This window comes from Panthera uncia, chromosome A2, assembly GCF_023721935.1.
Source record: "Panthera uncia isolate 11264 chromosome A2, Puncia_PCG_1.0, whole genome shotgun sequence".
NCBI lineage: Eukaryota > Metazoa > Chordata > Mammalia > Carnivora > Felidae > Panthera > Panthera uncia.
The window spans coordinates 17,897,265-17,919,301 of NC_064816.1; the positions used below are offsets into that span (position 1 = coordinate 17,897,265).

Here is a 22,037-nt window from a genome sequence, read left to right on the forward strand (position 1 = left end):
CTCTCTCTCTCTCTCTCTCTCTCTCTCTCCCTCTCTCTCTCAAAAAACATTAAAAGGGGCACCTGGGTGCCCAGTTGGTGGTCAGTCTGTTAAGCAGCCGACTTCAGCTCAGGTCATGATCTTGCAGTTTGTGAGTTCAAGCCCCACGTCAGGCTCTGTGCTGACAGCTCAGAGCCTGGAGCCTGCTTCAGATTCTGTGTCCCCTCTCTCTGCCCCTCCCCTGCTCATGCTCTGTCTCTCTCTCCCCAAAATAAATAAACATTAAAAAGATTTTTTAATTAAAAAAAAATATATATATATATACATATATATATATTTCTTAAAACTCCAAAGAGCCACCCCAGATCAAGCAGCCCCCTGGGCTATAGCCCAAGGATGGGCTATAGCCTCTGCGGCATCTGCATGGCAGCCCAACTTCTCCACCTGCCCAGTCCTGCTTCCCTGGGCTCTCTGCTTGCCTGGCTCTGACTGATCCTTTGGTTGACCTGGAAAGGGACCCTCTCTGGGCCTCAGTTTCCTCATCTGTGGACTGGTTCCACCAGCATTTGGGGCTGGGAGGAGATCACAGTTGCCATGGTAATAGTACTCCCCACTCAGAGGACTCAGGTTCCCCCAGTCTATCAATAAACTCCCTGTATATATAGCTCCAGGTGAGAATCTGTTTCAGGGAACCTGACCCAGGGGCAGATGGGTAGTAAAGATGATTTCACTTACTTCAAACCAGAGGCATTAGTGAAATGAATAATAAAGATCAAACCCAAGGCAGGCAGGGGCTGGGAAGAAGGGTTACTCGTACCCTTCTAGAGCACAGTCTGAGATTGGAATCATCAACTACCTTTACCTGTGACCTGGTTCTTCCTGTTCTAACCACAAAGATCTGGGCACAGATAAGGCACACGTACTGCTTCTGAAGCTGAACCCCGGCACAGACCCACTGGGCAGGCACAGTGACTGTTTCATAGTTGTCACCATGCCTTGGGATCAGGGAATCTGAAACTATATCCAGTAGGGAGATGTTGGGGGTGGGGGCTAGTGTGGGAGCTAATGGAACCTCTCTTTGAGGTTAAATGAATGGAAAAGATGGAAAACAGGCCCCCCTTAGCGGGGGTGGGGTGAGGAGTGCTGAGAAATCAAATCACTGGCCTCAACCCAGACTCTGAGTGGGGAGTACTGTTACCATGGCAACCATGATCTCCTCCCAGCACTCAGCCCCAAATGCTGGTGGAACCAGTCCACAGATGAGGAAACTGAGGTCCAGAGAGGGTCCCTTTCCAGGTCAACCAGAGGATCAGTCCGAGAGCCAGGCAAGAACACTGTCTCCTGTCCCTTCCTTGTCTCTGGGGCCCAGCTCCCTCCCACTACCACCTCCACATACTCACAGAGAATCAGGACAATATTCAGGCTGGGGCAGGCGTCGACCCTGGGCCAGGAAGTGAGTGAGGTCAAAAGGGTCAATGTGGGGGTATGGTGGGGCGCCCCGTGTCAGCAGCTCCCACAGCAGCACACCGAACGACCACTGTGGGAAGGAGAAAGGAGACTCAACTCTTACCCCAAATTTGGGGACAGGTGGGCCCCCCAGGTCCTCTATCTCCTAGAGTCCTCCAGCTGGAAATTAATCAGAGCCCGCTCCTCAGTATCTCATACACATCTTTCCTCAGTCTCCTCTCATCACCAGACCCTGCCCAGAGTTGGGCCTGTAGGCCCTGTATTGTCTGCAAGGAGCCAATGAGTTCAGAACCCCCTCTTGCCGTGGCAAGAGGGCTCTATCTTAGACCTGCTCAAGAGGTGGGCAAATGGGCTGCGGGGGCTGCTCAGCTTAGGGATTCCCTGGGCTCAGATCATCATCTGGACCTAAAAGGGCAAGGCCAAGTGCTCTCCCAGGACACTGAGGCCATGTGGACTCTGGGGCAGGTGGGGCCTCACCACATCAGACTTGGTGGTGAATCTGTAGGTCTGCAGGCTCTCCAGTGCCATCCATTTGACAGGGAGGCGAGCATGGCGATGCTGTCGAACACTGTAGTACTCCTTTTCCAGGATACCACGGGCCAGGCCAAAGTCAGCCACCTTGACTGTGAATGACTCATCCAGCCTGAGAGCAGGGGATCATACTCAGGACTGGCCCCCACCGGGCTCTAAACCCATTTACTCCAGGCCTTCACAGGGTTTCAGAGCCACCGTGTCCAATCTAAGCCTGCACTGGGCAGATAGGAGAACTGAGGCCCAGAGAGGGGAGGACATGCCCAAGGCTGCACAGCAAGGGCTGGAGCGTGGGCCCTTGCCTGAGATGCCTTTAGGCAGCTGTGCACCCTGGTGCCCTGCCCCCTTCCTTCACCCCAAATGCCCCGGCCCCTCACATGCAGTTCCGAGCAGCCAGGTCCCTGTGCACAAACTTCTGCTCTGCCAGGTACTCCATGCCACGGGCTACCTGAAGGCCGAAGCTGATGAGGTCCTTCACCGTGGGGTTCTAGGGGCACAGGTGGGTCGGTAGGCAAGGGCATAGCAACTCATCCCCAGCTGCTGCCCAAGTCTCCTGACCCGAGAACTGACCCGCTGGGGTGAGCGGATGAACTGAAGCAGGTCTCCATGGTGCATATAGGGTAGCAGCACCTGGGGCAGCCCTTCAGGGGGCAGCACAATACCGATGAGAGCCAGCACATTTGGGTGGTGCAGACCACGCATGAGCAGCCCCTCGCGCAGGAAGGCCTCCACCTCCTGCACCTCTGTGATACCTGTGGAGTGGCTTGAGTCAGACTCAGGGCAGGGAGACCCTTTGCCAGGGTCAGATGGAGAAATGGAGAAGAAAGTTCTCCTGTTCAGGGTTACTCAGCAAGGTGGTAGCACAGCAGGGACGGGGATCTTCCTAGCCTCTTCCCTACTTACGACTCAGCGACTTTATGGCACAATGGATTCGATTCTGGTCCTTGTCTGTGTATTCTCCATGGTAGACAACTCCAAAGTGGCCTGGTGAGGGGGAGATGGTGAGAGGGCCCCAATGCTCAGGGTGCACACCACACCCTCTCATTGGCAACCAAACCTCAGAGCACCAACTGGCCGATGTGACGTTAAAAACAAATAGCAGGGGGCGCCTGGGTGGCTTGGTCGGTTAAGCGTCCGACTTCGGCTCAGGTCATGATCTCACGGTCTGTGAGTTCGAGCCCCGCGTTGGGCTCTGTGCTGACGGCTCAGAGCCTGGGGCCTGTTTCAGATTCTGTGTCTCTCTCTCTCTCTCTGCCCCTCCCCTGTTCATGCTCTGTCTCTCTGTCTCAAAAATAAATAAACATTTAAAAAATTTAAAAAATAAAATAAAATAAAATAAAAAATAAAATAAATAAAATAAATGTAGTAATAAAGCTACATAATGACAGAGCCTGCACCCCTCCCATGCCTACTTAATCTGCACCAGAATCCACTGAAGACAGAACTAATTACTATTTCACAGATGAGCAAATGGAGGCTCAGAGAGGTTACGTGGTATTCCCAAGGTCACAAAGGTTGGTGAAAAGGCCAGAGCAGAGTCCTGCCCAAATGCCCCTTGAGTCCATGTCATCTCAGGACTCCATCTCTGCCCCAGCCCCACCTGGCTTGGCCCCCATACCTTTGCCAATGATTCTGTCCCTGTGGGTGACCACCTGCTCATGTGAGATCAGCACATCCTTGACCTCGGTCAGGAGTGCAGAGTCTAAGTCCCCAAGCTGGATGGACTCTGTCTGCAACAGTGGGACACAGGACCCGTCCCCACTGTCTGAGACGGATGCTTTGTGGCTCTGTGTGGTGGAATCCAGACCATGAGTGGCAGGGGCAGCTGTGGAGGAGAGGAAGTGAGGGGCCTGTGGAACAGAGGGTGTGGCCCCAGCTTTCAGCGCCTTCCCCGTCTCACCAAGGCCATTTCTGTAGTCAGAACCTGAGCGGAGTGCAGGCAAGGGGATGGCTCCAGTGGTCCGGTCCAAGGATGCCAGGTCATCTAGGTTTGGAGAAAGGACTGTGGAAAGACAGCCTCTCGTGGCCAGCCTCTCCAAACTCAGTCCCCAGGAGGTATGGGCAGACCTCCAAGGCCTGGGCAGAAAGAGGACTTGGAGATGCCATGGTTTGGTGTAGGCCAAGTCAGGAGGGGAGTGGAGAGCTCACCCAGTTGTTTCCTCCGCCAGTAGTTGAAGATCAGCGCAGCAGCCAGTGCAGCCACAAGCAGGAGCAGGGCCAGCAGGACACCAAGGAGTAGCCTCTGTGGGACCCCCTCTGGGCCTGGCCGTATCACCCTGCCCAGGATGTGACATCCATCATCCACACAGACCTGGGGGCAGGTGGCAGCTCAGGCCCAGCCTGCAAGCCCTGGCCCATGTCTCATGTGGAGAGCCAGCTGAGCTGCCTACCTGCAGTGGGGCGCCATCCTTGTCAAGTTGCAGGGAGGAAGGCAGAGGGCAGATGACCACATCCCCCCGGAGCTCATGCTGGCAGCTCTTACCACCCACGGTCACGTTCACATCCACACAATCAGCCACAGCGCCCAGCCCAATATACTGCAGAGAGTCATAAGGACTGGCCAGTGCCCCCATCTCCTCTGGGCAAGGCTTCAGCCCTAACCCTTCACCGTCCCTGACCTCCATCCCCCACACTTACCTCAAACTTAACAGCATGCTCCTCGGGCTTCAGTGGGGCAAAGTCAGTGGTGGGTGGATGGGGTGGGGGCAGGAAGCGAAAGCCTGGCTGCGTGAAGCCAGCAGCTCCATCCCCCCAGGCACTCAGGTTCCCTGTTACCCACCCCTGGGGGCTTCGGACGACATATTCGGGCAGGCGGCACCGATGCTGCTCCGGGAGGTGCCCTGTACACTGCTGGGGCCCATGCGAGAGTGGTTAGCCAGGCATCCCACCTACGGCCACCCCAGTCTCCTCAGCCCAGCACGGGGTAGAGCTAGAACTCAGAGGATTGATCCAGCCTTCCTCCCTCCTGGCTAGTGTCCATTTGGCAGCTTCCAGTGACAGCTCACCCTGTTTTCCACTGCCATAAGCCCATCATGGAATGACAGCACTAGGTGCCACGCTGAAGTCAGATGCTGGCCATGGATGGTGACATGGGAGCCACTGTGGAGGAAAGCAATGTGGTGGGCTTGGGGTGCTCTCTGAGGCTGCCTCCCTCATTCCTTAGGAGACCAGAGTGGGCAAGGGGGTGGCACTTACATGTAGCCACAGTTGGGGCTGATGCCCAGCACAATGGGGTCTTCCAGGTAGTGGAAGGTCCAGGAGCCTGGCACCACAGCGCCCCCCACCTGCAGGTGAATGGGAACCCTGGCCATAGCAGCCCCAGGGGGCGTAGTACATAAGAGCTGCCCCTCGCTGACCCTGCAGAACGGGGTGGGGGTGGGGGTGGGAGGATTGGTCTCAGGATCATCCTCCAGGTGATGGCCAGACCCACCTCCTTTAAGGTCTGCCAATCCCTCTCAGTTCTTCTGTTGGTCATCTCCCCACCCTGCCCATTATCAATGAGTCTGTTTGAAGACAGGGTCTTTAAGGCTTCCAAGAAGAAGGCAGGGCAGGAAAGGCTCCCCACAGCCTTGGCTAGAGCCAATTAACTCTGTGATGGGCTCTCTCACCATCCCCAAACCACCTGTGGGCTGGAGGGGGCAACAGACCCTTCCTCCTGGACCTGCTCCCTACACTGACCATTTGAGCTCTTCTCTCTCTGCCCTGGTAGGATCCAAGGCCCACCTGATAAGGGCTCCCTGAGTGGGGAGCCCTGTGGCCTCCCCTCCCCTTGCATGTTGGCACTTACTGTTCCAGTGGGCACTCAGTCCCATTGACCAGCACCATCTGACTGGTGCCTAAAGACAGGCCTTGGCCTTCAAAGGTGAGGCGGGTGCCCCCTGCCCGTGGGCCAAAGAGGGGTTTTACTGCTGTCAGCACTGGCTCCTAAGAAGACATAGAGGTAGTTTAGCTTGGCATAAAAGGCCTTCCACTCCAAGCCCTTCCTTGCCCACATTGCCTGGCTGGCCAAGGGTACAGACAAGGCAAGGTGGCCTCACCATGAAAGAGAAGCCTTGCAGCATGGAGGTGCCATCCACTTGGAAGTGCTTGCCTGGTGGCATGTTGGTCACAGTGAGGCTGATGTTGGCGGGCCCGGCTGGCTGCATGCCCAAGGGCTCCAGCTCACACTCAAGCTCCTCTACAAAGTCTTTCCGGGGCACTGGGCTAGGGTACCAGGGGAACCCAAGGTCAGCCAGGGGTCACACAGGCCTGGCTGTATGCCTGCTACATACCACAGGTCTCCTCTGAGCCTGAGGATGGTATCTCTTTACTCGTGCCTTCCTCCAAGGTAAGCAGGATCTGGTGAGGCAGGGACTAACCTTGCCCAGTTCCATGACTCAACAGACAGGTAGGGCATATGCAGGCTCAAGCAGGGACAGAGAGGTCTCCTTAGACACCAAGCAACCAGAGTCACTGCAGTTTGCCTGATATCTCCTTGCCCCCAGTAAGCAGAAGACAGGGTCTCACAGGGAAGGGGCTGCTTGGTCACCCCTGTCAGGGACAGGAAGCGCAGAGACCAGCTTGTACCTGAGGTTTGGGCTGTCCTTGGGCAGCAGTCGGCAGGGACTTTGGCCCACGGTGACCTGATGGGTGCCCTCAGGCACCAGATCAGCAGGGCGCAGGTAGAAGTTGGAGCCACACAGGGTCAGCCTTGTGCTGCCCCTTAGGGGTCCACTCTGGGGGTAGAACTGAAGAGAGGGAGACAGCCTGAGTCCCTGTGTGCATCCGGGCTCTCAGCTGTCTGCTTTTCCCAGAGTTTTCTGCTATGCCCCTTGCCTGCCCTCCCTCCAAGTCTCCTAGGTCACTTGTAGTCCTCACTCAGGCACTTTTCTGCCTCTAAGTCTTTGCATGTGCCATCCCCTCTGACAAGAATACCCTCCTTGTTGATATTGAGGACATTCCAGGCCTGAGGATCATGGTTAAGACATGCTGACCCCCACTCCAGGCCCAGCTTGTCCCACCGTTACCTGGGCCCTGCCAAGCAAGTCATACCTCAGTGAGCTCAGGTGGACAATGATCCTGTTGCCAGGAGCCAGGACACTCCTTCTGCCGGCCACACATGCCCCCACACCAGCCACAGCCCATGAAACGCTGTGCCCGCAGACAACTCCCACAGGTGAGGAAGTGGTGGCAGCCAGGGCCCTGGATAGGTACCTGGAAGACCTTGGAGTGGCAGAGGGGTGGTTCAGGGGTGGCTGGAGGGAGAACTAGACCCAGAGACTGCCTGGTCCCATTGTAGGTCAGGGTGGTGAGACCTGTATGTCAGCGCCTCCCTGGATTAGATGGGGAGGCTTTGTTTCCACAGCCCTGGCCCCAGGCCCTACCCTAGTCCCACCTTACCTGCTCCCCGGAGGAAAAGAACAGGTGGTCTCCAAGGCGACTGACATCTCGTCGTATGGGCTGCCTGTTGCTGCCCAGTGAGAAGTTGGACACATACAGCAAGTAGTTGAGAGATCTGGCCAGCTCCACCTGGGATAGGTTAGCTGTGAGCAAAATGGAAATGGGGAAGGGGACCCAGGAACAAGGAGCTGTGGAGATGGGGGTCCTACCTGCAGGATGCGCCCATCAGTTGTGCCCATGTGGGCCACTGTGACATTGTCAAGGCGTGTCACATGCAGTGCAGTGACCTGTACTGGTCCTAATAGCCCGTTGAAGAGGTCCACACGTGATAGGCTGCTGCTAACCAGCAGAGGAAAGTGATGGCAGCTGGTGTTGGGGCTGGGGGCCTCCAGGCCAGGCTGAGGAGAGTCAGGTAAGGAGTCAGGGCTCATCCTCACACACTGACCCCTTGGGATCTCTGTCAGTGACCACAGCAGCCCAAACCCCCATCCCTTACCTGACTTGGCTAGATAAGACTCCAGGTCTGCCACTTACCCACCCCCTCCCACCTATGGGGCTCTCAGAGGTAGTAAGTCCAGGAAGGAAGGCCCAGGCTGGAAGGCCAGCATCTGCTATGCCTTGCCCTGACCTGCCATGTCCATTCTGATAATGACTTAGAGTCTCACAGACCCAACCTCATTCTTGCTTCACAACCACTGTGTAAAGTGGGTGCTTTCAACACCCCTATTTTGCAGATAAGGAAATGAGCTCAGAAACGGTTTGGTCACTTGTCCAAGGCCTTATAGGCCCTCAGGAGAGGAGCCAGGCAAGAAGTCTGAGCTCTTGAGCAGAGTCCTCTTCTGCCCCCTGCTGGTTATTCCCTGTACTTCAGCAAACCCTGTCCCCTTTGGGGGCTTCAGTTTCTCTCCAGCCTAAGGTGGCTAAACTCTGAAGTTAATTGGCCAGCATGGGGCTGGTAACATGGTTCTTCTCCCTGAGACTCCAAAGATCTTCCTGTACCTCCAGCTGCAACCTGCATCCCCTTCAGATACAAAAGGGAAAAACCAAGGCCTGAAGGCTAGGCCCCAGGGATTGGGAAACACCTGTCACCTGTTCTTTTTTTTTTTTTTTTTTTTTTTAATTTTTTTTTTCAACGTTTTTTATTTATTTTTTTGGGGACAGAGAGAGACAGAGCATGAACGGGGGAGGGGCAGAGAGAGAGAGGGAGACACAGAATCGGAAACAGGCTCCAGGCTCCGAGCCATCAGCCCAGAGCCTGACGCGGGGCTCGAACTCACGGACCGCGAGATCGTGACCTGGCTGAAGTCGGACGCTTAACCGACTGCGCCACCCAGGCGCCCCCTGTCACCTGTTCTTAATAGGAAGGTGTTTTGGGGGACTGCACTCAAGGCACCAAGGCAGGACTGTGGAAGCTTCTGGGAAATCATATCAGGGTATGATGCAAGGCATTGGAGCTGGGTGCAAAGCACAGGCAGGGCTCAGTAGCCCTGGGGCTCGCGACATTCCCTTGCCAGCCCTGGGGTGCCCATCAAACTAAGTATGCTTAACCTAGTCCTGAGACCTCAGTGCTGATAAGGAGCCCTGGGGGTGCAGAGCTGGGCACAGAAATTCCACACACCCTAGGTCTGTAGCCTGGATGGGTGGGAACTGGGACTCTGTCCTCACTTGAGGCGGGAAAGGGGCCTGACCTTAGCCGGAAGCCAGCGGGTATTTTTAGCATGACTCAGGAACAGGTGGGGCTGAGGGGTGGCAAAGAGGCCCTACCCTGATCAGGACCACACCCCTGTCTGCTTGCCCCTGGGTCCTAGGACTTAGCCCTGGGTTTTCAGGTTTGTCTATAAGCCAGCCTGTGACTCCTAAGAGCATGACTCAAGTGTCCAGTGCCCCACAAAGGAGGGTGACTGCTCCAGAGTCAAATCCCACCTGAACCCATGGAAGGCAGGTGTCAGCTCAGAGTCCCACAGGCTTCCTGAGGCCAGCCACAATCAGCACACAGTGGGTGTTGCCCTGGAGGCTACATGCCCAGTCACTGGACAAACACTGTATAGGCTGGTTCACACATCTCCCTGGCCAGCTTGTGGGCCATCTTGAGATCAGTCCTCCTCGAACCTAGCACTGCCAACTCATGCTGGATGTCTTCTGACCCACTGACCACCAGCCAAGTCCGTGAGAGGTTCAGACTCCCCCAGAAGGAAGAGAGGAGGGCAGGCAGGGCTGCCCAGGCCCTGACGAGGGCTCTCCCCCCGTAGGGCCTCCTCAGCCCAGATGGACTCAGCTGAGGGAGGGAGGCTGGAGATGCTCTACTCCTCGCTGTTCGTACATTCTCCTTCCACCTCTGAGGCATTAGTAAGAGCCAGAAAGGAGTCAGTGGGGAACGTCACAGAAGTAGCAGAGCCACAGGGCAGCCAAAGACTCAGAGCAGTGACTGTGAGTGAGCTCACTGAAAGACCACTTATCCAGTTCTGTTCACCCCATTGTCTTGGTTTTACCTCTTACAAGCTAGGGTAGGACTGTTTCCATGGCTCTCAGTTTGGGTTTTGTCCTTAGCATTTTAAGGAATGTCCTGTTTGTCTCTGTTCCAGCTCCCTGACACCATAGCTGGAGAGAACCTGGGTAGGGTCTGCTGGGAAAAGCCCCCAATTCAGCGATGACCGGCAGACCTCCTACTTGGGGTGAGATGGGGAACTAGAGCAGGGCCCCAACCACAGTGAAAGAAAGTCTGGGACTCCTTCATGGTGAACCACTTCCAATCAGCCCCTCCTAAGCCTTTACTCATCCCCAGATGTTTACAGTTGTTTGCACAAGACTGGGGTGAGCTTCCTGGAATCTACTAGAGCCAAGTTGCCTTCCCACCATGTCCTTGGTCCTCCCCCAGTCACTCCACAGAGGACAATCAGGGATGAGTGTGTCTGTGAAGCCCAAGCCGTGCAGGCTCTCTGACAAGCCCCCAAACTTCCAAGGCCCAGGAGGCTCCCTGGAATGGGGTGGGGGCATCCTCTGACAACTCCTGCCCCACCCTCTTTGGAAAGCAGAACAAAACAGTGCTTCCAAAGGGAAAGAGAAACTGCTGGTGAGCAGCCGTATCTGTGTGAATCTGTTAGCATCTGCTTGGGGGGGGGGGGGGCTGTTTCTCTGTGTATGTCCTTGAGGGTATGTGTGGTGGGCAGGTAGGAGGGGATCATTGTACCGGAGTTAGGCAGTGTCTCTGCCAGACAGTTGTGATGCAGTCTGGTTCTCACACAATCTAGGAAACTACCTAAAAAAAATCAGAGGCCATAGTACCTAAGAGAGTGAAAGAGCAAAATGGAGGAGAAACAGAGACTAGTCTGGCTAGTAGGTGAGCCTCCAGTATAGCCTGTGCTTGGCTGATTCCCTCACGCCCTCCACACCCCCACCTGCCCCCAGCACTAAGGAACTGGGTGGAAGAGAAAACATCTTCCCTCCTGCCCTTCTCCCTCCCTCCCAGACCCTCCTACTGGATTCTACCACCTGCTCACGGGTGAGGGCCCCTTCTTTCTGCTCACCGGGTTGGGGCAAAAACTAGGCGACTGGAAGAAGTCGAGGCCTCGCCGGATGCCCGGGGGGACAGGAGGCTCACAACAGCGCTCCACACCATGCTCGATGAGAGTGTCCACTAGGTCGATGGGAAAGGCACAGACGACAGAGTTGGGATTCACACCGGGACTGCTGTCTCTGCTAGCCACAAAGACGCCAAATAGCACTTCTTGGCCCTCTGCGATGCTCAGCTCAGCAGCTAGCTTGCTGCCCACTGGAGCTGTGTGGGCCGCCCTCAGCACTGGGTAGGGCTGTCCTCCCTCAGTGGCCCCGCGGCGCCGGCGTTTGGGTGCGAATCGGCAGTCGAGAACGAGCTCGCGGTAGTCGCTCAGCTCGGGCTCAGCAGCGCTGAGCCGTGCCAGGCGTGTGTGCAAGGCTTCCGAGGCAGCTGCCACGCTGGTCCGCTGCACCTTCAGGAAATAGACAAAGGCTCTGGCGCGGAAACTGTACACGTACTGGATAGGATAGGAAGCGAGGTGCTCCGGCAGCACGGACAGCGCGGCAAACCCCGGTGCGAATCCTGAGGCATCGGCCTTGAGGCGCCGGATGGACACTGAGCGGGGGCTGAAGCTCGAGGCCACCGTCTCATCCAGTGAGGATGCCACGTAGAAGTAGGAGGCATGGCCCTGCTCAACCACGGTCACGAGGGTGCCCAGAGGACTGGCCACACAGTCAGGGCAGTCCTCGGGCTGGTTGTGGTTGGCGGAGAAGAGGCAGGCTGGCGGTGCCAGGTGCAGGGCTGTCCCTTGGGGCTCTAGCTCGTGCAGGAAGCAGCGCCCATGCAGGCTCGAGCCACAGCTGACTAGTGCGGGCAGAGCTGGCTCCAGCACCAGCACCTGTGCATCTGTGTCTCCCTGCGGGCTGTGGGGGCCCGGGCCACAGGCCGCACACGTCTGACAGCCAGGGTCTCCAACAGGACCTGTGGCCAGGCTCTCTACTGGCTGCAGGCCAGGCCCAAGCACGTGCAGGCGATTGCGTGTAGCCACGAACACGGCACTCCCGTCCCTGCCGCCCTCGTAGGTCGCTATGGCCTGTACCGGACCTCCGGCCGAGAAGCTGGGCACCTTGTACTCGACGTCAAAATCGCGCAAGGCGGCGTAGGGGGTGCGCGGACACTGCCAGGACTCTCTGGCCGGCAGTGGTGGCAGCAGTAGCAGCAGTAATAACAGTGAAGGCTGTGACGGCGGCGAGAGAAGCTCCATCGAGGCCCACCTGGGCCCCTGCAGGGACCCTTGGAGGCCCGGGCCTGGCTGGGAGCAGACTCAAGGTCCCGGTTGGGACCTGAGTCCGCAGCCGGTCCTGAAAGCCCTCGGGCAGGTGACCCACCCCCAGCGTGATGTCCAGCGCCCTCCCCTGCCCTCGAGTCTGAGCACCTGGCACCAGGTGGACATACACACCGCCAGTGAACGAAGAGGCCCCCTCACCTATCTGCCCCAGCTGCTGCTCCAAGCAGGCACTCTGAGCAAAGTCGGCAGGAGGGCGCAGGGCGGGGCTGGCGGGGCCAGGGTGCGCGGGCGGAACTGTGGGCGGGGCCAGTTGAAGGCTCGGCCTAGCCAGCCCCTCCTCCCACCCGACTCTCCAGGCCTTCGAAAGCCTGTCACCTACACCTTCTCTTGGGGGCGTTTTTCTCAGTGGCATGTGGTGAGTGTGCCTGGAGTGGCCAAGAGAGAGGTAGGAAAGTCTGAGCCTTCCCTTCCCGCCGCTCACGACCGACTGGGCTGAAGTGAGGAGGGGTCGGAAGTCACCCCAGCACCAGTGAGGGTTTGAGAACCACCTGGCTTATTTTTGCCCTTGGCACCAGTATACAGCCAACACACTCAGACGCTGATCCCAGAACAGGGCCTGGAGGCCCCTGAGAGACCAAGAATGTGTGGAGGACCGGAGGGGAGAGGTGGGGGCCCCCGGGAGTAGTGAAACCCTCTCAGGGCAGGGGCCATCCTTTTCTGGGCCTGCCCTGGGATGTCAATGACTGGATGGTATCACAGGAAGGTGCATTGTCCCCTGCCTGCCCAAGGCGGTAGAGGTTATGAGTTAGGGCCTACCCTGCTGGCTGGACATTAGAGTCAGAGGAGAGGCAGCTTATGCGGAGGCCCAACCCTAGCTCTGGTCCCTCCACCACTGCCTCAGTAGGCAGAAGCTGCAGGATGGGGCTAACAAAACACACAGTGCTGGCTGCCTTTGCTGGCTGTGCTGCAGTGCCCCCCTGATATGGGGGAAACATGGGCTTTGACAGGGCACCTCTAACCTGCTCTGTAAGCTATGCTGGGCCTCAGTCTCTCCATCCCTGAAATGAGGGTATAGTTCTAACTAGTTGACTGCCCACAGTTCTCTCTTCAGTCTGAGTGAGGCATATGGGGTTGGGGGCAGGAGAGGCAACCTTGCCTCTTGTACATGGACTTCAGCGGTTGCTCCTTGATAACTGGTTCTCCCTAACATTTAAAGGGGGCTCTGGGGGACCTTGTCAGCCTGACAGCCCCCTTAGCCAGGTGGGCCTTAACCCTGGAGGGAGGGGAAGCTTAATAGGGTGGCCCTACACTGAGGTCTGAGGGACCTGTGAACTGTGGATCCCAGGGCTTTGGAGCATAAGAGGGGTGGGGGAGAGAGGAGCTTTCAGCCCAGCAAGATTCATTCAGCCTGATTCTTGGAGCTGTATCTCCTCTACTCCCCTATCCAGACAATATTCCTTGTTCCTCCTTCCAGGAGCACCTTTTTCCTTTCCTTCTCTTGCAGCTTAGATGGCACCACCTCCAGGAAGCCCTCCTGATCCAGTCAATCCCTGGTCCATTTTGTGGGTCCCACAGATCATATGCTATACCCACTCTAGCACAGCTGACTCTGAATACCTGACTCCCCACTTTCCCCATTCCTAGTGCTGAACTCCCCTCCCCCTTGGGGCTGGAGCTCAGTGAGCACCTGGGAGAGAGAGGAAACAGGATTGGGCAGCCACACCCAGTGCTGGGAGGATTCAGAGCCTCAGGCAACATAAATGGCACTCCCTTCTCTAACTAGAATTGGCCCGGAAATGAATAAATACCCTTAAAAAAAAATCATGTGTTCCACAGTCAACATGATTAAAGACACTCATGCCGGGTAAAACTGAAATGAAACATTCTCCGCTGGCGCTGAGATAGTTTCTTGGGTCCCGGTACTACATTCGGAGAGACTTCTGTAGGTTGGGAGGAGACTTCAAGGGCCCTCCTTGATCACCCCGAGGGTTGGGGTGCAGCAGTCAACAGTTGGTTCTCTGCTGCCACCATGTGGCCAAGATGTTGGCTAGCCCCAGAACAGCGACCCCTGGTGGACAACCCCGGTCCTTGAGAACCGGCATCCACAGGAGCACCCCTTCCTCCTTCCCCCTCTGCCCACTCCGCAGGAGCAGGGCAGGCAAACCATGTGGGGGAAGTAGGGCCTTGGAGTGTTAAGTATAAGTGCTCCCCCCAAGCTGAACTCACAAGGCCTGGCCTATATTTGGTTTAGGACCTGCCCAACTGCCCCAGTATCTATCACCTTGAAGGAGTGCCCTCTTTTCCCTTTTTGGCTCTCACATCCCTCTGAACACTACTCCAAAACAAAAACAAAAACGAGAACTAATGCCAGCCTTTTTCTCCAACCCAAAGAGATCATCTGAGTGGCAGCAGTCTCTAACTACAATATGACCATATCACTCTGCAGCTTTAAAACAAATTCAATGGCTCCCCACTGCCAGACGTTTACCTGGAGTTCAAGAAACCTAGGCCTTGAAACCTCCTCCAGCTTCACTTAAACCAGTAATACCATGCTGTTTACCAGGTCCTTTGCTTTGCACATGCTGGTTCCTCCACTAGGAACACCTTCCCTGTTTGGCCTGTTATTCCTTCCTTGATCCCCAGACAGATAAGCCCACACTCCAGGTGCCTACTGTCCTAGGTACACACACTCACCTAATTGTGACCACCCATTTTCACACCTACCCAGAATAGGTGCTAAACTGCAGAGGTGCTGAGAGTCCTACAAGAATCACAGTAGCCAACAGGAGTATCTAGGGGCCGACCACTGACCAGAGGAATGCCAATAGCAGCCATGGACTGCTGGCCTGGCATCACCCTGGCCCCAGAGGCAGTGATTTGGTGCACTGGCCAGGATCAAGGGGAGAAACAGCAGCAGGAACAGGCAGAAAAGAGACCCAGGGCACATGTGCAGGGCGAGCAGCACCGCCAAGCCTGTGGCTGTTCCCCACGCTCCTTGGGGTCTAGGTAGGTGGTTTGCTGTCATATCCATCCTAATATGATCCAGGATAGGGCCAAGGGCAGGGGCTATCCCATTTCCTGGGACAGTAAGTAGAACCATTCCAGTGTACCCTATGCTACCCACCAAATATATTTTCCAACATGGGTTGGTTTTAGTGGCAGAGTATCTTAGCCCAGCTCTCAGAGACTGCATAAGGGTGATTTACTCTACAGTCTGAAGACCACATTCAGTGGACACTTTTCTCCCATAAACATTTCCTAGGTCTTTTGCTCTCCTAGCCAATGAGATGGTTAAGCTGTGGCAGAACTGGGAAAGCCCCCCAGCAGCAAGATAGAGGCTTTCTGTACTGTGCCTTGGGCTCTGTCCAAAGAGGGTCTCAGGACAGAGTGGAGGGGTCTGGGCCTTCACTGCTGAGCTTCCTGAGATGTCCACAGTGACCCCTGTGGGCTGGAAAATGCCAGGGTGGCAGAAGAGGGCCCAGTGTGCCTAGCAGCATCTGCCCTTCCTAGGGCAGGGTCCACCCCTGCCCCAGAAGTCAGCTGGCTCTTCCTGCAGGCCCTCCAGCTCACTCCTGGGGACGTTCTGAGGAATGCACTGGCCAAAAGCACAGATGCTGAGGTGGATAGCCCTTCATGAGGAAGACCAAGCTGGGACAATTTCCCCAGAGGTCTAGGGCTACATACACTGAGGCTGGTCTCTGAATTTTTCTGTGCTGAAAACCAGACCACCTCACCAAGGGATCTTACCCACCTGTACCAAGCCTCAGACTCTCCCTAGTTGGCTGTCCTTCTCTTACTCAGCCTTGTCACTGCTGAGCTACAGCAGCCCTTCAAGCAGAGCCACAGCTCCCAGGGTGTATGAGTGGTCCTTTGGGGCACAAAGCTGGGGGCCCCTCCTAGGAGTGAGAGAGAGGGGCTGTGCCCTTCTAGGAGGCACCAGGGACTCAGACTGAGTACTGGGGTGGGGCTGTGGGGGGCAAGGCCAGTGGAATGCTAGAGAACATTTTATGTATGGCAAGACTTTAGCTGAATGAAGAGACCCAGCCCAAGGTTCGATTCTGAGTGCTTGTGCTCCAGGACATGGGGAAACACAGGTAAGGACTAAGGAGGAGGATCCAGTATCTGTAGGAGTGAGAATGCATGAGTGAAGGGACGAGTGACAAGGCCCAATGAGTGTCTTCTCCAGAGTACTTTAATGCACGCACCAACCCACAGTCCCTGCCTGCTTGCTGCCTGGGCAAGAGAGGCCAGCCCATGTGGAGGCTCCCATAGCTTCCATTGCCCAGTGTGCCTAAGAGGGCTGAACCCACACACATTCCCATCAGTAGGTGAGGGGTGTGAGGATGAAGAGGCGATCTTCTTCTTTGCGGATCCAGCGCATCAGCTTATGGATGGCACTGACGGCAGATGCCTTGGTCCCCAGGGGGCTGTAGCACATGTAGAGCTCAAAGGCACCTGTCACCTGGAGGAGGGGGCACAGGGTAGTCATCGAGGTTAGACATCTCGTGTGGCCCCTGCCCGGGATCCCGATGAAGCTGAGCCCATCCCAGGGCTGCCTTACCCAGGCCAGGAGGTTCTCATTGGGGCCCGTGTAGTAGATGGTCTTGAGTGGGCGGGAGGCATTGTGGGCCCGGCTGTGCAGGTATTGGTAGAGGCCCAGCAGCCGCTCCTGCTCCTCTTCACTGGTGTACGGGGCCTCAATCTCAGGGCTGGAGATGGGGGAGTGGGTTGGCAAAGAAATAACTTTCATTGCCTTCTCTGGAGATCTAAAAAAAACTCTTCCTAGCCAGGGAGACTCTGACATGTGTCTTACCCTCCAAATGTTCTCCCAGGACAGGGCATGGCCTCCCTACCACAGAAGACTCCCCAGGACAGGGCTGGGCCCACCCAGAATGGAGCCCTGTTCTTCCCCCCTCCCCCAAGTTCATGGCATCTTTGGTGACTTCCCTTGGAGAGGCCAATCTGAGTTTAGGTGTCCGAAACAAAGTGACAGGTCTGAAGTGGAGGAAAAGTGATCTGGGAACCCAAGAAGGGGTAATGGGAAGACAGAAGATGCCACATCTGGCCACAGCCCCTCTGTTGGAGGAGGAATTCTGCATCCTAGATGGGACCAAAATGACCCCTAAGGCAGACCTGCTCCAGGGCAGGAGATCCAGGAGACCTCTGTTCCAGCTTCCTTCCCTGGGTGTACTGGGCATTTCAAGGCTTTGTGGGTAACAAAGTAGAGAGGTACATGCCCATAGGGGGTGGAGTGATAGGGAGTCTGGGTGCCTGATGTCAGAGTAAAACAGACCCAACATGTCAGTCCATTCACAGATGGGTCATCAGCTCCAGGACTGCATCAGGGCTGAGGGCCAACCGCCTCCCCTCCCTCGCCCCTGTCTCCCTCAAGTTGTGCTCCCAAGGTCCTCCCTCACCTGGTGAAGAGTCCCGAGCTCTTTGATTTATAGAGGAAGTGGCGCAGGTCCGGGATGCCCACTTGGGCAACACTGTAGTAGGGCGTGCGCAGTGCCTCCCGCAGCGCCAGGTGGGCTCCACGCTTCCGCAGGCGCTCCTGAAAGCGGCGGCGGCAGTCAGAGACTGCAAAGAAGTCCTCCCGGTCGGTGGAGACGAGCAACAAGCAGAGGTCGGTGTCAGGCTCCAGGTAAGAGATGTGTGCGTGGAAGAAGCCGGCTGCATTAAATTTGGGTAGGCACACAGGCGTCCAGGCTTCTCCCTCACGGAAGGATGAGGAGGAACTTATGAGATTGAAGAGCAGGTGCAGGTCGATAGGGTGCAGGAATTGGTCCTTGCGGCGCACGAGCGCCACCAGCTGGTTGCGTGCCAGCAGGATGGAGAAGACGAGGCTGCGCGCTCGCGCCTGCTGCAGGCTGGCACTCACCGCGTCGCGCACGGCCGCAGCCAGGGGCAAGCAGCGCGCTGCCCCCATGAGGAAGCTGGGGTCTCGCGCCATGAGCTGCAGCAGGTTGTCGGTGATGCGCTCCGAGCCCGAGAGCAGGCGCCGCAGGTCGTAGTTCTGCTTCTGCTGGAAGATGTGGCTCAGCTGGGCACCGGTAAGAAGGCTCAGGATCTGGTAGTAGATGTAGAGCAGCTCCTGCGCCAGTTCCTGCGCCGATTGCCGCGTGCGCGCCACTGCCACCAACACCAGTGGGCTCCGGCGCACGAATACTACCTTGTAGCCATCTGAAGGTGGAGGGAGGGGATGTCAGCTTCTCCGGGGAGCCCTCCGGGGTTGGCCTTGCCCAGCTCCCTCGGAGCCCCAGCTTCCTACACAGCTTGTCGCTTTCTACATCCTCTCCACCCTCCCTCAGATCTCTGCACACAGTAGGGGCTTAAGGATGATGAAGATAAAAACAGCAGCCCACGGTTCCCTTTCCCTGAGGATTCCAGGCTGTCCCTGCCACTTGCTTCACAGAGTGGCACCAGCCAAAATGCAGTGAGCAATTGAAAAAAAAAACATTCTTGTGTTAAATGTCAAGAGCTGGGTGGGGCTCAGGGCCTGGGACTTCTAGTTCTCTCCAAGGGCAAAGCCCATGTCAGAGCCACCTTTGGCCCTCACAATACCCTGTAAGGCAGTCATTGTTGCTATCTGTGTTCAAATGACAATATTGAAGCCCAGTGAGGTGGAGGGGCTGCCCTTGGTCACACAGCACATCCCAGCCCTCTAGTCCCTCAGGGACTATGAATTAACCCTGGTCAGGGGAGCCCTCCCTGCCCCCCTTTCCAGGTGGCTCACCTGCGTGGATAGAACGAATGGCGTTCTTGTCTGCCTCCAGGAAGGACACCAGGGCCACCATGACACCCATGGTGCTGGAAAGTGCCTCCTCTGACCCATAGCGGGAGTACACAGGCTTCCCCGCCTCGCTCAGCACAAAGACGTGCTTCTGGTGCAGTCGCCATGCCTCAGCAGCCTCCTCCTCATCCCCCTCGCCTGTGCCCTCCCTGGGGGGTTCTGTGGCTGGCCGCCCAGCTGCCCCTGAAGGCTCTGGCCAGTCCTCAGAGCTTCCTGGCAGCATCTCCTCCTGCAGGTCTCGGGCCACACCCGTCAGTTGGGTGCTCAGCTCGCTGAAGTCCTGGCTGATCTGTCGCATGTCTGCAGGCAGTGGTGGAGGACCCCCAACACCCTCCTTGGGGCTGTCCCCAGAAGCTGCCCCATCCTCCGATTCAGTCAGGTCCTCATAGGAACGGGCATGGACGAACATGGCACCCTCCTGCCCAGCACCTGCCAGCCAAAAGCACTGGTGCTTAGAGCAATAGCCACTGGCAGACCACCTTACCAGCAAGATGCGTAATATGGCACTCTAGCTTTACTGCAGAGACAAGCCACTGTTCCCTCCTGCTACTGCCTGCTACAAGTTATGCCTCCCTGCGGCTTACAGCCCACCAGTTTCCTCCCATCACACTGGGAATAAAACCCAAACCCCTCATGGCTGCGGGAATGACTTGCTTCTACTTGCTTCTCTCAATCTCATCTCACAGCCCTTACCCATTCCAGTCACACTGACCTTCATCCACCTGCTCTTTGGACACCCTCAACATGCCCTCACCTACCTCAGGGCCTCTGTACCTACTGTTCCCTCTGCCTGGAACGCACTCCCACCTCCTCGCATGGCCAGCTCCTTGTCACACTTCAGCTCTCAGCAAAGACATAAGTTACCTCCTCACCTGACCTCTGAGCCTGGGCACTCTATCATATCTCTCTCTTTGATTTCTCTTGTGCCACTTGTCAGTTATTATCCTCCTCCCCAACTACAGTGGGGTTCCTCCTGAGGGGCAGCAAGGTGGTTGTTCACTGCTGTGTGCCGAGCACCTTGCCCTGTGCCTGGAATACCTTTGTTCAGTGACTCTCTATCCCTGTGAGAAGTCTCCCTGACCCAGTTCAGGCCATAGTTCCTAACCCACTCCACTGTAATGACCCCACTAGCTTATGGCTCCCCTAAGGCAGGGGCCATGTCAGTCTTTCTCTACTGATTTTTTTTTTTTTTTTTTTTTTTTACAGAATAATTCAACAGATGTATTTTGAGTCTCTATGATGAGTTTGGTACCGTACTAGGCATTTGGGATACAACCACTCTGTGCTCAAAGAGCTCACAATTTTGTGGACAAGAGATGGGCAATATATACATAAACAAATAAAATTACAAAATAACTATTGTCCTGTACAGAGCATGGTCAGAGCAGGCAGGCCTAACTCGTGCAGAGGTGACATTTAAGCTGAGAGCTGAGGGAGGGAAAAGGAGTCAGGAAGGCGCAATGTAGACCCAGGGAACGGGAGGAGAACCCATGCTGGCAGCCAGACAGCACAGGGGTGAGTAGCCCAACATGAAGTGGAGAGGAAGGCTGGACACAGACAGAGCCCGTTCCCTGCGGTATCCCCAGCACCTAACAAGTAGCCCACGAGTGACTGAACGAGTGCATGAATGAGTGGGAGTGAAAGACTTGGTGGGAATCCCAGTTGCCCTGGAGGCTGCTCTCGCTGTCAGCTGCCTGGAGCTGCACACCCTGCCCGTACCTGGCTCCATTCCCTGAGCCAGTCCTGGTGTGGGGCTCTCAGCTCTCTCCATACTCTGCCCATCAGAAGGAGCCAGGGTGCCATCGGGGCATTCGCTGCTCCTCTTCCTCTGCATGTCAGCAGCCATCCCTTGGACTCTCCTGTGGGCAAACAAAGACATCATCGAGGGTAAGGAGGGAGGTGCTGTTGGCAGGGGTCACTGCTAGTACAGTAACAGTGGTTAGTACAGGAAAGCACCAGGACCCAGCTAGCTCAAACCTCTGGGAAATGGGTTCTGAGTATTCCCCTGTAAAAAATGAAGTATGTTGTTCTTTTTCTAAGTAGAAAAGGAAAAATTCATTGTACCTATTCATTGTAGAAGACTTGGAAAATAAAAAAGGATAAAGAAAGAAATGTCACCATTTCCCCACCATTCAGGATCTTTCACTGTTCACATTTTGGTGTATTTCTTTCCAGTTTTTTTTTTGAATGCACATAAAATGGAAAAAAAATTTTTTTTTTTAACAAACTGATAACAGCAGCTAACACTTACTGAGCACCAAGGTAGTGTGCTAGGAAGTATAAGTGGACACAGTTATCTAAGTCTGATCACTACACTCTGTGGCAGGTGCTCCTGTGTCAGGCTGGCTCTACAGATAAAGGGACTGAGGCTGAGAGAGTAAATGCCTGCCCAATGTCACAACAGGGTGGAAGCTTTGGGAGCTGGCAATTGAAACAATTCTGTATCCTGGTATCTTTCACTGCACATCCTACCACAAACACTTCCTCATTCAAAACTGAATTGACCAATAGTTCTTTCTGAATACTTAGGCATTTGCAAAGAAAGAGCAAACAAGCTTGTCTTCAGGCTTGCTTTTTTCTGAGTACACTTTTGTACTTTCTGAATTTGGCACCAGGGCTTGCCTTACAACTATACAGCTGTACAACTATAGACATAACAGTTCTCAGTGCCCATCTGAATGCCAGGACAGACTCAGTTTCATCTCTCAGTCCTTCTGCAGCCTCAGAGCCAGGTGGAGGTGGCGATGAGTGGATGGCAAGGATAACAAAGTTGGATGGCTCACCTGGAGTCACCCCTAAGGGCCCCTGAATGGCAGGCTGAAGGAGCCTTCATTTGGCAAGCAAAATACATTCATAGGGGAGGGGTTCCATTGAGGCACTGATCCTTTTGTGAAGAGAAATCTGGGTAGACAGGCGAGAAGGACTGCAAAGACTAGTCAGAGACTCATGAAGAGGTCATGCGGGCAGGCCAGGGGCCTGGGAGGGACTGGTGTTAGTGTGAGCAAAGCAGACCCTGTTCCTGCCCTTCTAGGACAGAGTCATAGGAAATAACTGAGGCCTTGTTTCTCAGTAGCTCCACAACCTTGGGCAAATGACTCTTCCCCGAG

At 55.7% G+C, this 22,037-nt stretch overlaps 2 protein-coding genes and 1 long non-coding RNA gene across 4 annotated transcripts in view; 1 reads left to right on the plus strand and 2 right to left on the minus strand.

Annotated features, from left to right (window-relative positions):
* The window catches only part of MST1R (macrophage stimulating 1 receptor), a 14,462-nt gene extending 1,782 nt beyond the window's left edge, over nt 1-12,680 (minus strand). Inside the window, exons 1-19 of one of the 2 annotated variants that reach the window (XM_049640497.1) lie at nt 10,881-12,680; nt 7,566-7,754; nt 7,357-7,485; nt 7,009-7,179; nt 6,544-6,704; nt 6,015-6,180; nt 5,765-5,901; nt 5,173-5,334; nt 4,983-5,076; nt 4,615-4,824; nt 4,368-4,514; nt 4,126-4,288; nt 3,878-3,961; nt 3,596-3,802; nt 2,881-2,961; nt 2,548-2,729; nt 2,355-2,464; nt 1,924-2,089; nt 1,380-1,516 (exon numbers count right to left, since the gene is read on the minus strand). In XM_049640497.1, coding sequence (XP_049496454.1) covers nt 1,380-1,516; nt 1,924-2,089; nt 2,355-2,464; nt 2,548-2,729; nt 2,881-2,961; nt 3,596-3,802; nt 3,878-3,961; nt 4,126-4,288; nt 4,368-4,514; nt 4,615-4,824; nt 4,983-5,076; nt 5,173-5,334; nt 5,765-5,901; nt 6,015-6,180; nt 6,544-6,704; nt 7,009-7,179; nt 7,357-7,485; nt 7,566-7,754; nt 10,881-12,113 — 3,929 coding nt within the window. In that variant the 5' untranslated portion in view covers nt 12,114-12,680. Of the gene's footprint in view, nt 1-1,379; nt 1,517-1,923; nt 2,090-2,354; nt 2,465-2,547; nt 2,730-2,880; nt 2,962-3,595; nt 3,962-4,125; nt 4,289-4,367; nt 4,515-4,614; nt 4,825-4,982; nt 5,077-5,172; nt 5,335-5,764; nt 5,902-6,014; nt 6,181-6,543; nt 6,705-7,008; nt 7,180-7,356; nt 7,486-7,565; nt 7,755-10,880 lie in introns of both variants that reach the window. The other variant, XM_049640496.1, reaches the window with a different exon arrangement.
* On the plus strand, nt 7,695-10,435 carry LOC125929370 (uncharacterized). The gene is made up of 2 exons (XR_007459847.1): nt 7,695-7,768; nt 9,939-10,435. It is a non-coding gene; the product is annotated as an uncharacterized LOC125929370 (long non-coding RNA).
* Nucleotides 12,681-16,311: 3,631 nt separating the features above from the next.
* MON1A (MON1 homolog A, secretory trafficking associated) lies at nt 16,312-21,837 on the minus strand. The gene is made up of 5 exons (XM_049640498.1): nt 20,650-21,837; nt 18,874-19,359; nt 17,555-18,320; nt 16,699-16,846; nt 16,312-16,599 (listed from the first exon to the last, which is right to left on the minus strand). The coding sequence occupies exons 1-5, from the start codon at nt 20,810-20,812 to the stop codon at nt 16,459-16,461; spliced, it is 1,704 nt and encodes a 567-aa protein (XP_049496455.1). The 5' UTR covers nt 20,813-21,837; the 3' UTR covers nt 16,312-16,458.
* Between the last annotated feature and the right edge of the window lie 200 nt (nt 21,838-22,037).